The sequence below is a fragment of the Scyliorhinus canicula genome, chromosome 13, assembly GCF_902713615.1.
Source record: "Scyliorhinus canicula chromosome 13, sScyCan1.1, whole genome shotgun sequence".
Taxonomy (NCBI): domain Eukaryota; kingdom Metazoa; phylum Chordata; class Chondrichthyes; order Carcharhiniformes; family Scyliorhinidae; genus Scyliorhinus; species Scyliorhinus canicula.
The window spans coordinates 61,073,641-61,087,954 of NC_052158.1; the positions used below are offsets into that span (position 1 = coordinate 61,073,641).

At 48.2% G+C, this 14,314-nt stretch overlaps 1 protein-coding gene across 3 annotated transcripts in view; it reads left to right on the forward strand.

The window, feature by feature from the left end:
• Positions 1-14,314, forward strand: part of sned1 (sushi, nidogen and EGF-like domains 1) — a 191,727-nt gene that overhangs the window by 103,047 nt on the left and 74,366 nt on the right. For all 3 annotated transcript variants that reach the window (XM_038815011.1, XM_038815010.1, XM_038815009.1), the window contains exons 13-17: positions 2,775-2,891; positions 3,832-3,948; positions 5,635-5,808; positions 8,597-8,710; positions 13,186-13,479. In XM_038815011.1, coding sequence (XP_038670939.1) covers positions 2,775-2,891; positions 3,832-3,948; positions 5,635-5,808; positions 8,597-8,710; positions 13,186-13,479 — 816 coding nt within the window. The remainder of the gene's footprint in view (positions 1-2,774; positions 2,892-3,831; positions 3,949-5,634; positions 5,809-8,596; positions 8,711-13,185; positions 13,480-14,314) is intronic.

Consider the following 14,314-nt stretch of genomic DNA (forward strand, 5'->3'; position numbering starts at 1 on the left):
GGTCTTAGAATCAACTACCTCACTATTCCCTTAATAAAGAAGTTAACTTATTATGGTCACTCATCCCCAACTAATCCTTTCTCATTGCACAACACCCAGTCCAAGTCTTGTTCCCTTGTTGGTTCCTCAATGTATTGGTCCAGAAAACTATTGCATATCCCCTCCAGAAATTGCTCCTCTATTGCGCTATGACTGATTTGACTCACCCAATCTACATACAGATTAAAGTCACCCATAATCACAGATGTTCCTTCATAACATGCATCTCTGATTTCCTGTCTAATGTCATTCCTAACATTACCACTGCAGTTTGGTGGTTTGTATCCCACCCCATGAATGTTTTTGCCCCTTGGTGTTTCTGAACTCGACCCATACAGGTTCCATATCACCTGTGCTATCTTCAATATTGTATCAATATCTTCTTTAATCAGCAATGCAACTCCACCGCCTTTTTCTTTCTGTCTGCCCTTCCTATGAACTGAATAGCCCTCAATGTTTAGTTCCCATACATGATCACCTTGGAGCCATACCTCCGTAATCCTAACCAGATTCCTATTTACATCTATCTGTGCAATTAATTCATCCATTTTTTTTTGAATGCTACACACATTCGGGTGCAAAACCTTAAGTCTAGTCCTTTCAACGTTCCTTGTCCCATCCCTACTATTTTTTTACAGTGTCATTATCTGATACAAGCCCTCAATTTCGCTGCCTATCACTTGTCTTATTCTCCTTGCTGCCGTTTCCTGACTCCCCCTGCTCTGAATCCTTAAGTAGGTTCACACCACCCCTGCCGTATTAGTTTAAACCTCCCCAGCCACTCCAGCAAGTAGCAATGCATACTGCGTCTGACCTAGGAGAGATTTACCCTGTCGCTAACACATGCAGTATCCGGACAGGAAATGCTTAATGGGCTGTATAATCACAGAATTGTTATGGCACAGAACATAAGAACATAAGAGCATAAGAACTAGGAGCAGGAGTAGGCCATCTGGCCCCTCGAGCCTGCTCCGCCATTCAATGAGATCATGGCTGATCTTTTGTGGACTCAGCTCCACGTTCCGGCCCGAACACCATAACCCTTAATCCCTTTATTCTTCAAAAAACTATCTATCTTTACCTTAAAAACATTTAATGAAGGAGCCTCAACTGCTTCACTGGGCAAGGAATTCCATAGATTCACAACCCTTTGGGTGAAGAAGTTCCTCCTAAACTTAGTCCTAAATCTACTTCCCCTTATTTTGAGGCTATGTCCCCTAGTTCTGCTTTCACCCGCCAGTGGAAACAACCTGCCCGCATCTATCCTATCTATTCCCTTCATAATTTTATATGTTTCTATAAGATCCCCCTCATCCTTCTAAATTCCAACGAGTACAGTCCCAGTCTACTCAACCTCTCCTCGTAATCCAACCCCTTCAGCTCTGGGAGTAACCTAGTGAATCTCCTCTGCACACCCTCCAGCGCCAGTACGTCCTTTCTCAAGTAAGGAGACCAAAACTGAACACAATACTCCAGGTGTGGCCTCACTAACACCTTATACAATTGCAACAAGAAGGCCATTTGCCCATTGTGTCGGCACCCGCTCTTCAAAACAGCAACATGACTTAATGCCATTCTCCTGCCTTTTCCCCGTACCCCTGCACACTGTTTTTATTCAAGTAATGATCTAATACCCTCTTGAACTCCTAAATTGAAGCTGCCTCCACCACATTTTCAAGCAGTACATTCCGGAACCACTCATTTAGCGAAAACGTTTTTTCTCACACCCACATTTGCTTCTTTTGAAATTCACTTTCAATCTGTGCCCTCTCACTCTCGATCCTTTTACGAGTTTTGGGCAGCATGGTAACATTGTGGTTAGCACAATTGCTTCACAGTTCCGGGGTCCCAGGTTCGATTCCCTTTGGGTCACTGTCTGTGGAGTCTGCACATTGTCCCCGCGTCTGCGTGGGTTTCCTCCGGGTGCTCCGGTTTCCTCTCACAGTCCAAAGATGTGCAGGTTAGGTGGTTTGGCCATGCTAAAAAGTTGCCCTTAGTGTCCAAAATCGCCCTTAGTATTGGGTGGGGTTACTGGGTTATGGGGATAGGGTGGAGGTGTGGGCTTTGGTAGGGTGCTCTTTGCAAGAGCCGGTGCAGACTGGATGGCCCGATTGGCCTCCGTCTGCACTGTAAATTCTATGATGACTCATCTATGATGAGTGGGAACAGTTTCTCCCCTTGTATTTTGCCCAGCCCCCTCATGATTTTGAATATCTCTGTCAAATCTCCTCTCAGCCTTCTCATTTACACAGAGAACAGTCCCAAACTCTCCAGTCGATGCTCATAACTGAAGGAAACTTTGTTCTGTACTTAACCTATATTTTATGGGGAGTGTTTGATGATAGAATGTAGTGATAGTTTTATTCAGTGTCTAGCCCATGCTGTATCTATTTGGTGGGATGGTGGAGAGGGAAGTTTACTTTGTTTCTAACTCGCACTGTATCCGGCCTGGGAATGTTTGATTGGTCAGTTCTACACTGTTCCTGATTACATATCTGACCTGGAAGTGTTTGCTACTGGCACTGGGAGCAGTAAAAGGGTTTTCTTCCATCCACAGTAAGAACTCAACTGATCGGCACCATCCTTCACCCAAACCATTAATGGATGCAGTGAAGAGCCCTTTATTTCTCGCTACGCTCTGAAGAACCCGGGGCTGACTCCACCCACGCTCTGGCGTGCTCTGAATGAGAATAAGTCATCTGCCGATAAAATAATTTTTTTCTCCATTCTCTCAGAAAGACTCCGCTCCTGTGCGTCCAATCCATGTCGGAATGGGGGAACCTGCAAGGAGGCTCACGGAACTTACCAGTGCATCTGCCTGTATCGCTTCACCGGCAAGAACTGCGAGACAGGTACGTCTAGAAGACAATGTAAAGAGGGTCTTGGTGCCAGATGGGCATGCAGTTTCAAAGGGGGTCCCTTTGCAGAATTGGCTTTGTCATGCCAGGAGAGTGGAACACCAGCGATACCAGCAAAAGTTTAGAGGATTTCTCTACCAAGATAGTTCCAGCAGTAAAACATTAGTTAAGCCACACTTGGAGTATAGTGTTCAACTCTGGTCGCCACACTACCAGAAGGATGTGGAGGCTTTGGAGAGGGTACAGAAGAGGTTTACCACAATGTTGCCTGGTATGGAGGGCATTAGCTATGAGGAGAGTTTAGATAACTCGGTTTGTTTTCACTGGAATGACGGAGGTTGAGGGGCGACCTGATAGAACTCTACAAACTTATGAGGGGCATGGACAGAGTTGATAGTCAGAACCTTTTTCCCAGTCAAGATTCAATTACTTGGGGACATAGGTTTAAGTGCGAGGGGCAAAATTTAGAGGAGATGTGGGAGGGAAGTATTTTTTTAACACAGATGGTAGCGGGCGCCTGGAACTCGCTGCCGGAGGAGGTGGTGGAAGCAGGTACGATAGTAAAGTCTATCTGGTGCCTTGACAAATACATGAATAGGATGGGAATAGAGCGATACAGACCCCAAAAGTGTGGAAAGTTTTATGTTAGATGGGCAGCATGGTCGGCGCAGGCTTGGTACCAGTTTGGATTTGGCTGAGATTTTCACTTTGAAATTGATGTATCAATGGAACTGGGATATGGTGGGGGGTGGACATGGTAGCTTGCAGTTCATTACATTAAAGCAGGTGGACTTCATTGCAGGTTAGCAAAACCAATATAAAAAGGGTCTTAGCCTGTAACGTGTGTCTGTGTGACTGCTTATTCCTGTCTGATTTTGGCTCCTTTTCACTGGTTAATTTATAAGATAATACTGTCCTCTTCCTCGCTGTATAGGCAAGCCGGACCCATGTTCATCCAGCCCATGTGAGAACGGTGGCACCTGCTTCCACTACATTGGTAAATACAAGTGTGAATGCCCAAGAGGATTCACCGGACGGCATTGTGACACAGGTATATTGAGTACAGTCCGTGCACAATGTGACATTTCCCTTTTTACGGAATCTTTATAGATCTATCTCGTTCTCTTTGACCCTAATTGGATAGAATTCCACATGGTCCAATCCCTTCCCATTGATTACTATTGTACAGGATCCCATTCCAGATTCTAATTTTGGACCAAATTCCTTCCCACTGACTCATTGTGAGACTCCCAATCGACCAGGGGCTAGAATTTTATCTATTGCTAGTCCTGCCGCCAGATTATTACTCTGGGGTTGGCCTTAACAAGCTCAGGGTGGGGCAGCCGCTCCTCAGTTGAAGGAAGTCCCACCCTCGAGGGCTACCAGCCAGTAACATTGTGGCCGCCGCTGGGACTACAGACAGGCCTACGAGGAAGAAAGCAATAGATCCTGGACTTGAGTAAGTCCAGACTTTTTGGGTGGTGCGAGTTCGGACGCCCTCGGAAAGGAGGGGACGGAAATGGGGCTGGGGTTTTGGAGGCTGATGGGGGAGGTGCAAAGATAGGGTACCATCTTAGGTGGGATTGCCCCAGATGCATGCCGGGCAAGCTCCTCCAAAGAAGGCACCCATCATTCCTTCTTTTTCACCAGAGTTGGTAGAAAATGAGCCGACCCATTCTCACCCAACTTCACCCGCCAATCGCATTGTGGCATAGGCAGTATAATATTTGGGTCAATTAACTTGTTAACAAGCTCAATTGGCCATTAGACTATTTTTGAAATGGCAGAGGTGCTGCCAAATTCAATGGCCCCATGAATACCATATTATGGGAAACCTGAGGACTGACATTGGATTCATGAATTTTATGCATGTGCAAAATGTATATGGCCAGCGATCTCAATTTTCAAGTGCAAATCTCTTCCTGTTATCTCTCACCATTAGAATCCCAATAGACCAATCACTTCCCATTGCCCCTCACCATATAGAATGCCAATAGATCAATCCCTTCCCATTGGCCCTCACCATATAGAATCCCAATAGATCAATCTCTTCCCATTGGCCTTACCGTATAGCATCCCAGTAAACTAATATTTTCTTATTGGCCATCACCATATAGAACCCCAAGAGACCAATCCTTTCCCATTGGTCCTCAAAATAGACCAATCCCTTCCCATTGACTTGCCAATATTTATGCTCAGTACCCCGGCCGATGAAGGCAAGTATGCCATATGCCTTCTTGACTACCTTCTCCACCTGCGTTGCCGCTTTCAGTGAGCTGTGGACCTGCAATTCCAGATCCTCCTGCCTGTCAATCCTCCTCAGGGTTCTGCTATTTACTATATATTTCCCACCTGTATTAGACCTTCCAAAATGCATTGCCTCACATTTGTCTGGATTAAACTATATCTGCTGTCTCTGCACCCAAGTCTCCAGGTTCTCAGCCTCCATCAAATTCATCTTATCCAAAATCACTGCCCGTATATCAAGCTCCATTCACCCCCACTCCTCTGTTTGTTCATGCTTTCCTAAACCTCAAATTTAAAATTTAGGAATTGTGCTCAAATTTGGACGTAATGCTCTCCATCTTTATACCATGCTTGCAGCCCCTTCCCAGACTGAATAATGACATATATTTGCATGAAGCTGTTTCTGTCAGAGATCCAGATCAGCTTTGGAAGTCATTTGCCCATTCCATCCGCTTTTCCGCTTCAAACCCAGTGCATCTTGTTTCTTCAGAGGTGGACTGTGGAATCCCCAGTGAGGTGAAACATGCTGAGGTGCTCATCTCTTCGACAAAGTATGGCGCAGTCGCTCAGTATGTGTGTGAAGCTGGATACGCAGTGCAGCCAAGTACAGGTGAGAGTACCTGTCGATTGGATGGAAGATGGAGCGCAGCACCAAACTGTGAAGGTGAGTGAAATAGTCACACCACGACCATGATGTGTCTGCCTCCCTGAAACTACATTCAGCTGCCTGAAAACAACAGAGAGAGGCAGATAGCTGGGTGTGAGTTACAGGATCCCTGTCTGTGGGAGTGGTGGGAGTCCCGATCATCCATCCCCCCCCCCCCGACGTGACTCCAAAGCGGCACCTCACCAATAAGGGGGTATTCAGGCCCCTGGCACCTCCCTGCATCCACACAGGGCATCATCCCTAGGCCCGATTCCCATTGCGGGAAATATGCCAGCTTGGCACTGCCAGCCTCACACCCTGGCAGTCCCCCCCCTCTGCCAGATGGCAGTGCCACCTGGGCATCTTGGCAATGCCAGCCTGGCACCCAGAGGGCAAACACCTTCGATCCTTCTGGAAGACTCAGATGAGTGCTGTTCCATTTGGTCCCCGTTTGTAGGGGCCAGCACTTCTCTTTTTTTTAATTTAGAGGACGCCAATTCATTTTTTCCAATTAAGGGGCAATTTTAGCATGGCCAATCCATCTAGCCGGCACATCTTTGAGTTGTGGGGGCGAAACCCACGCAAACATGGGGAGAATGTGCAAACTCCACACAGTGACCCAGAGCCGGGATCGAACCTGGGACCTCGGCGCCATGAGGCAGCAGGGCTAACCCACTGTGCCACCGTGCTGCCCTCGTGGGGGCCAGCACTGAATGGCGCTCTCCCGAGATCTCCAAGGCGAAGGGGTTAGATCCCAATGCCTTGGTTAGATTGTGGGAGTGAATATTCACTTTGGGAGTGGCTCACACTAATATTCAGATTGGCTAAAAAGTGATCCGCCCACAATAGGGGCTGGTTTAGCACATTGGGCTAAACAGCTGGCTTGTGAAAAATGAAAATCGCTTATTGTCACGAGTAGGCTTCAATGAAGTTACTGTGAAAAGCCCCTAGTCGCCACATTCCGGCGCCTGTTTGGGGAGGCTGTTACGGGAATCGAACCGTGCTGCTGACCTGCTTGGTGTGCTCTCAAAGCCAGCGACTTAGCCCTGTGCTTTTTTGTGCATGAGTAGATATTACTGTGTGTGTAAATAAATAGTATTGACTTTGAACTAACTAACTGGTGCATTGGTTCTTTGATCAGTATTCGGGTTTGTAATGCAGACCAAGACAGCAGCGCGTGTTCAATTGCCGTACCGGCCTCCCCGAACAGGCGCTGGAATGTGGTGACTAGGGGCTTTTCACAGGAACTTCACTGAAGCCTACTTGTGACAATAAGGGATTATTATTATTATGGGCGGGATCCACAGTGCGACATCTTGCGAGATTGTGTTAGATCTCGCAAGGCATGGAGAGTCGAGTAGATCCCAGAGTGGGATCTCCTGGCATCTACCGTCTGTGCTGTATGGCGCTGGCTTTCGGGCGTAACGAGGCTGGAGGGTCATGCTCAATGCTTTTAGCTGTAACTTTCTCCTGTTTTTGTCTGATGTCACATTGGTCACTATGCCCAATTACCTTTATTCAGTTTTTTTTTACCTTCTTGACCCAAATTCTTATGCTTACCCTAATCGCTACACTGTTCTACAGCCTTGACAGTTCTCTGACTGCTATCGATTTTACCCAAATGCTCAATGTGCTGCATTTGAACCACACCACTTGCATTGCCATTCGTATATAACCCTGTGTCATTTTATCAATTCATCAGTCTATGTATTTAATCAACTTAACCCAGTGCAAAACAGCATATCAACATCCACTTGGGTGAGATGCTGAAGTGCAGTCAGCATCACATAATGCAATGCCAGCAGCAATCATGGTTTTCCGTAGAAGGGAGAAAGTTGGAAAGTATGTTAACATGTTAAACTCTCTGTCCTCAAGTGTCAATGAATGTTGTTCACACCCTGTTTGAATGGCAGGGTGTGGAAGGGTGGGATCAACACCTTTGTCAAGAAAGTGTACACTGGATGAATTTGAGTTAGATAAAAGATGAAGCTAGTAAGAAATGAGTATTCGGCCCCTTACAGTTGATCAAAATATACCAAATCTATTTGGGTTTTTTCTTAACTATTTGCAATATTTCATCACAGTCCTAAATGATGAAGTAAATGAGATACAGTGTAAAGCATCTTCTGCATTAAGTTTCAATAAGTATTCCTGGTGAATCATAGCACAGGTTATATACAGAATAAAACCCCTTCCACAGTGCCCCATCAAACACGTGAAGGGTTAGACATAGCAGACAATAGATACAGAGTAAAATGTCATCCTGTAAACCGGGGCAAGATTCTCCGGTTCTCCAGTTTCTTGGCCGCGCGCGCAGGCTGCGGGATTCTATCTTCCCATCGCTTGTCAATGTCATTTCCCATTGTAACCGCGCCACGCTGGGAAACTCATGGGAAAAGTGAATCCCAATGACCAGAGAATTCCAGCCATTGTTTTTTTAGCAATCCTGATGTTAGTGTGGATGCCAACCGGCGTTTTTTCTATTATGATACGTTGCAAATTGGGAGGAACCTTTGATGCCCCTTTAACCCCAAGGGGAAAAACCCCAAGATGGGGCACTGAATGGATAGAAATCTGGCATAATTTTCCCAATTAGCTGCACTCATTAATTTACCTTACCCCATCCAATTAGATTATAATATGCAACCTATTTATTAATGTTAGAATTACAAATACACACTATTCCATTGTTATCCACAAGTTTGCAGTTTGCCTCACTCTGTGTGGTTAGAAATATGCATTTCCTCTGTATACCAGCCCTGATGATCATTGAGTGATGTTGTGTTTGTTTGTGTTGTTACACCAGTTGTCAATCCCTGCCTTCTAAGCCCCTGTGGTGCTCGTGGTTTCTGCCGCACTGTAAATGAATCGTACATCTGCACTTGCAAAGTCGGATACTCAGGAAAACACTGCGATGCAGGTAAGGGGCAATAGAACTCGCCATAGAACCGTTTAGACAGTGAAGCGGGGGTCGGTACAGGTGTGAGCAGAACTGTGAGTGTTGAATGATCAATACAAATGTGAGATTAGGTGGGAGTGACAGATGATCTGTACAGGTGTTAGAGGAGCTGGGAGTGACGGAAAATCAATACAGGCATTAAAGGAGAAGGGAGTGATGGACAATCAGTACTGGTGTTAGAGGAGCTGGAAGTGACAGGCAATCAGTATAGGTGATAGAGGAGCTGGGAGTGGCGGACAATCAGTATAGGCATTAGAATAGCTGGACGTGACGGACACTCAGTACAAGCATTAGAGCACCAGAGAGTGACAGATAATCAATACAGGCGTTCGAGAAGCTGGGAGTGATGGAAAATCAGTACAGGCGTTCGAGAAGCTGGGAGTGACGGACAATCAGTACAGGTGTTAGAGAAGCTGGGAGTAATGGACAATCAGCACAGGCGTTAGGGGAGCTGGGAGTGATGGACAATCAGCACAGGCGTTAGGGGAGCTGGGAGTGATTGACAATCAGTACAGGTGGGAACAGGCCAGGGATGAATAGTAGAGAGGTGAGCATGGGTGACTGTCAAGAGCTTTTCCTCAAGTAGCTTTGGGAATCAGGAATAGCTATGAAGCATAAAAGTGCTGTACCTTGAAAGGAAGAATAAGGAGAGATTATATAAAATAAATGGGACAATAAGATAGAGGAGTGGGAAGGGAGAGAAAGAAAGTCTATAATTTATTTTGAGCCTTTCATAACCTCAGGACAGGCAGGCTTTGGGTTCAAAGGGGCGGGAGGCCTTCACCAGGCACGCACGGTCCAGCCGGTAGAAGTGCAGCTTGTACTCCGCACAGACCTGGCAGTCCCTGGTGACTGTCCGTACTTCCTCGACACAGTAGGGCAGATTGCGAGCCTTGACAAGATGGTACAATCGTGTGACCCCTGGGTGACAAAGGCTGTCGTGTAAGGCCCGGAGTTGGTCTACTTGTGCGCTGGCACATGTACCTCGGGATAGGGCATCTGGGGGCTCGTTGAGTTATAGAATATAGAATTTACAGTGCAGAAGGAGGCCATTTGGCCCATCGAGTCTGCACCGGCTCCTGGAAAGAGCACCCTACCCAAGATTAACACCTCCACCCTATCCCCATAACCCAGTAACCCCACCCAACACTAAGGGCAATTTTGGACACTAAGGGCAATTTCTCATGGCCAATCCACCTAACCTGCACACCTTTGGACTGTGGTAGGAAACTGGAGCACCCGGAGGAAACCCACGCACACACAGGGAGGATGTGCAGACTCCGCACAGACAGTGACCCAAGCCGGAATCGAACCTGGGACGCTGGAGCTGTGAAGCGATTGTGTATGGACGGTCCGATTTATGAATGGGGAGCTGATGGTAGGCGGATTTGAGGTCTATCGTTGAGACTCCTATTCATTGACTACAGCTCCGCCTTCAACACCATAATCCCAGCCAAGCTCATATCAAAGCTCCAAAACCTAGGACATGGCTCTCCATTCTGCAACTGGATCCTTGACTTTCTGACCAACAGACCACAATCAGTAAGAATGAACACCAACACCTCCTCCACAATAGTCCTCAATACCGGTGCCCCGCAAGGCTGCGTACTTAGCCCTCTACTCTACTCCCTGTACACACACGACTGCGTGGCAAAACTTGGTTCCAACTCCATCTACAAGTTTGCTGACGATACGACCATAGTGGGCCGGATCTCGAATAACGACGAGTCCGAATACAGGAGGGAGATAGAGAACCTAGTGGAGTGGTGTAACGACAACAATCTCTCCCTCAATGCCAGCAAAACTAAAGAGCTGGTCATCGACTTCAGGAAGCAAAGTACTGTACACACCCCTGTCAGCATCAACGGGGCCGAGGTGGAGATGGTTAGCAGTTTCAAATTCCTAGGGGTGCACATCACCAAAAATCTGTCCTGGTCCACTCACGTCGACGCTATCACCAAGAAAGCACAACAGCGCCTATACTTCCTCAGGAAACTAAGGAAATTTGGCATGTCCACATTAACCCTTACCAACTTTTACAGATGCACTATGGAAAGCATCCTATCGGGCTACATCACAGCCTGGTATTGCAACTGCTCGGCCCAGGACCGCAAGGAACTTCAGAGAGTCGTGAATACCGCCCAGTCCATCACACAAACCTGCCTCCCATCCATTGATTCCATCTACACCTCCCGCTGCCGGGGGAAAGTGGGCAGCATAATCAAGGATCCCTCCCTCCCGGCTTACTCACTTTTCCAACTTCTTCCATCGGGCAGGAGATACAGAAGTCTGAGAACACGCACAAACAGACTCAAAAACAGCTTCTTCCCCACTGTCACCAGACTCCTAAATGACCCTGTACCGTCTGCTCCTGGTGGCAATGGGTTTGCAATCCGGAGTTAGATTGGCAAAGAGGGAGGGTGTGTCGACCTTTAGGGTCGCAAGGGGGCACACAGTGAGGGGTGGTAGGGGCTCGCCGAATTTGAGGGTAATGCTCGAGATTGCACTGGAAGTGCAGGCCTAGTAGTAGTGCAGCGCATAGATTAGGAAGGACGTAGAGGCGGAAGCCGCTGAATTCTATGCCCTGGACCGTGAGAATGATTGTGCAGAACCCCCGGATCATGATGGAATGGGATCCGGAGGCCAGGGAGACTCTTTTGACTGATTGACGGAGTGGACCGCGAGGGAGCAGCGCCTTACCGTATCCGGGTGGATGAAGCTTTCGGTGCTCCCGGAGTCCAGCAGGCAGGATGTCACCTGACTGTTGATTCTCACACTGGTCGAAGCGGTGGCCAGATTGTGCGGACGAGACTGGTTGATCGTCACTGAGGCGAGCTGCGGTCGGTCGTCACTGGCGTCAGAAGGTGGAGAGCGTGGGGGGCCCAGGTCGTGGAATGCTGTCGGCGTCCATGCCCCGTGGCGAAGACAGGATGGCGGCACCTGAAGATCCTGCGGGGGACAAAATGGCGGCGCCCATGGGCCGCACGTGGACTGGGGGGGGGGGGAAGATGGCGGCACCCACTGGACGCGCGTGGTCTGGGGAGGTGAAGATGGCGGCGCCCACTGGCCGTGCGTGGTCCGGGATGAAGATGGCGGCGCCCATTGTGTGTAGGTCAGGGGGGAGGGGGCGATAGTGGTGACTGCGTGGGTCTGGCACACCGCGGCGAAGTGCCCCTTTTTGCCACAAGCCTTGCAAATGGCAGTGCGGGCCGGACAGCGTTGGCAGGGGAGGGGCTTCTGCTGGCCGCAGAAGTAACATCGGGGACCCTCGGGCTGAGCGGGTTGGTGTTTGGCGCAGGTGTACTGGCTGGGTGAAATCCCGGCTGGGGCGGCCGTCTGTGGGGTCCATGAGGGATAGGAGGGGTGGGCTGTGTGGCCGGAGGGGTAGGCCTGAGCATTACGTGAGAGACCATCATGGAGAGTGCTAACTTTTTAGTCTCCGCTAGATTGAGCGTGGCCCCTTCTAGCAGTCTTTGGCGTATGAGGTCCGCCCCAATCCCCGTTACAAATGCATCGCGCATAAGAAGGTTGGAATGTTCGGTGGCTGTAACGGCCTGACAGTCACAGTCCCGGATGAGTGGGATTAGGGCCCACCAGAAGTCTTCTATGGACTCACCAGGGAATTGAGAGCAAGTGGCGAGTACGTGCCTGGCGAAGAGTCTGTTCATTTTCTGTGCGTAGTTTTCTTTGAGGAGCGCCATGGCGTCTGCGTAATTCGGGGCGTTCTGGATCAGCAGAAACACGCTGGAGCTCAACCTTGAGTACAGGATCTGTATCTTCTGAGCCTCCATCGGAGGGTGGTCGCTGAGTTGATATAGGCCTCGAAGCAAGCTAGCCAGTGATTAAAGTCCTTTTTGGTGTCGCTTGATTACGGATCCAGCTGCAGGAGATCTGGTTTGATTCGGAGGTCCATCTTTTAGAAAATCTTACTGCAATAAATTGATGCACGATCAATTGTACAAAGACTAAGGTTGGAAACAACTGTGGCTTTATTGCAGTAAGATGTGTGGCCTCCCACAGCAGCTAGCAAAATGGCTGCTGAATAGAGGACACGCTCCTCCTACTGGGCGGAGCCAGCAGGCAGGGGCTACCAGCGAACCTGTAGTACAGGTCCCACCTTACATCACCTAATACAGGTGCAACCGTGGTTTACCACAACTACCTTTGAGGTCAGACTTTTTAGTTTAACTCCTAACTTCCTGAATTCAGCTCGTCATGTGCGTGTGTGTGTAGTGTGTGAATGGGCTGCAGGCTAAATGGGGCTGTTAGAACCAATCACCTTTTCTCCTTCAGTACTTTGTTCCCCTCTCAATGGAATTGGCAGCAGTTGGGAGGGCATATCAGAGATGCAGATGAGTGTAAATGAGTGTCTGCTATTGGCTTGTACTGAGCGAGCATTGCCATCCTGTTCATTCCTCTTTCATTTTGTTTCCCAGAACTGGCTCCACCAGCAGCACTGAAGGTGGAAAAAGCAGAGGGTACAGAGATTGAAATCTCGTGGCATGCCCCAGGGATCGACAACGCACAGGATCTGATTGATGGCTTTGCGGTCACATATACGTCCTATGACGGGAAAGTGCGCAAGACTGATTTTGTCGACAAAAGTCGATCACGGCACCGGCTGAGGCCCTTATCCCCAGGAAGACTCTATAACATCTCTATTTTCTCAGTTAAACGCAACGTCAATCAGAATGACATCAGCAAGCCCGCTGTGCTCCTAGTGTGGACAAGTAAGTGTGCTCATTCCTCACTGCGTTTCCACATTCCTTTGACATTCCTCTTTTTCCCAACCAATCCAAACACCACCATTTTCACCCAATGGTAACTTTCGGACAAACTCCCAGTTTGTCTTTCCTCCTGCCTATCTCTTTAAGAGAGCAGGCACAGGCTGCATTGGGATGTTTTGCTTTTTGCAAGCTCCGTTTATGTGCATTAGGATTTTGTAATTGTGCAGTAATTTCACTCCACCAGTTAGGTACAAACAACAAGCATTTATTTACACGTGATGCCATGTACAGAGTAGTGCAGCCACGATGCTGCCTGTCTGCCTCCTGGATCGAACTGAGGAGTTTGATGAAAGAACTGCTCGGCGTTTCAAAATGCTAGGTACCAATTGGACGAGCGGGTCAGACGACCCTTCTGAAGGTCGCCCCTTAAAGGGGCCAGCTGCTACAGATTTTACATCAGATTAACACACACCATCCTTTTTCACAGGCTTCTGGTTCTAACTGGATGGCTGACTTATAACCTACTATTAATGAAAGGATTTGTATTCATGCGGTGCCTTTTGTGACTTCAGATCTGGTTTACAGCAGCACTTTTGAATTGTAATCACTGTTTTAACAGAGGTAACAATTGTTGCCAGTAGTGCACAGAAAGGTACCATAACCATGATGAGTAGGTCGTCTGCTTCAATGAATTTGGTTGAGAGGCAAATATTTACGGTGCAGGTATATGGCATGCTTGCCTTCATCAGCCGGGGCATTGAGTACAGGAGTTGGGAAATCATGTTGCAGTTATATAAAACCTTGATGTGGAGATGCCGGCGTTGGACTGGGGTGAGCA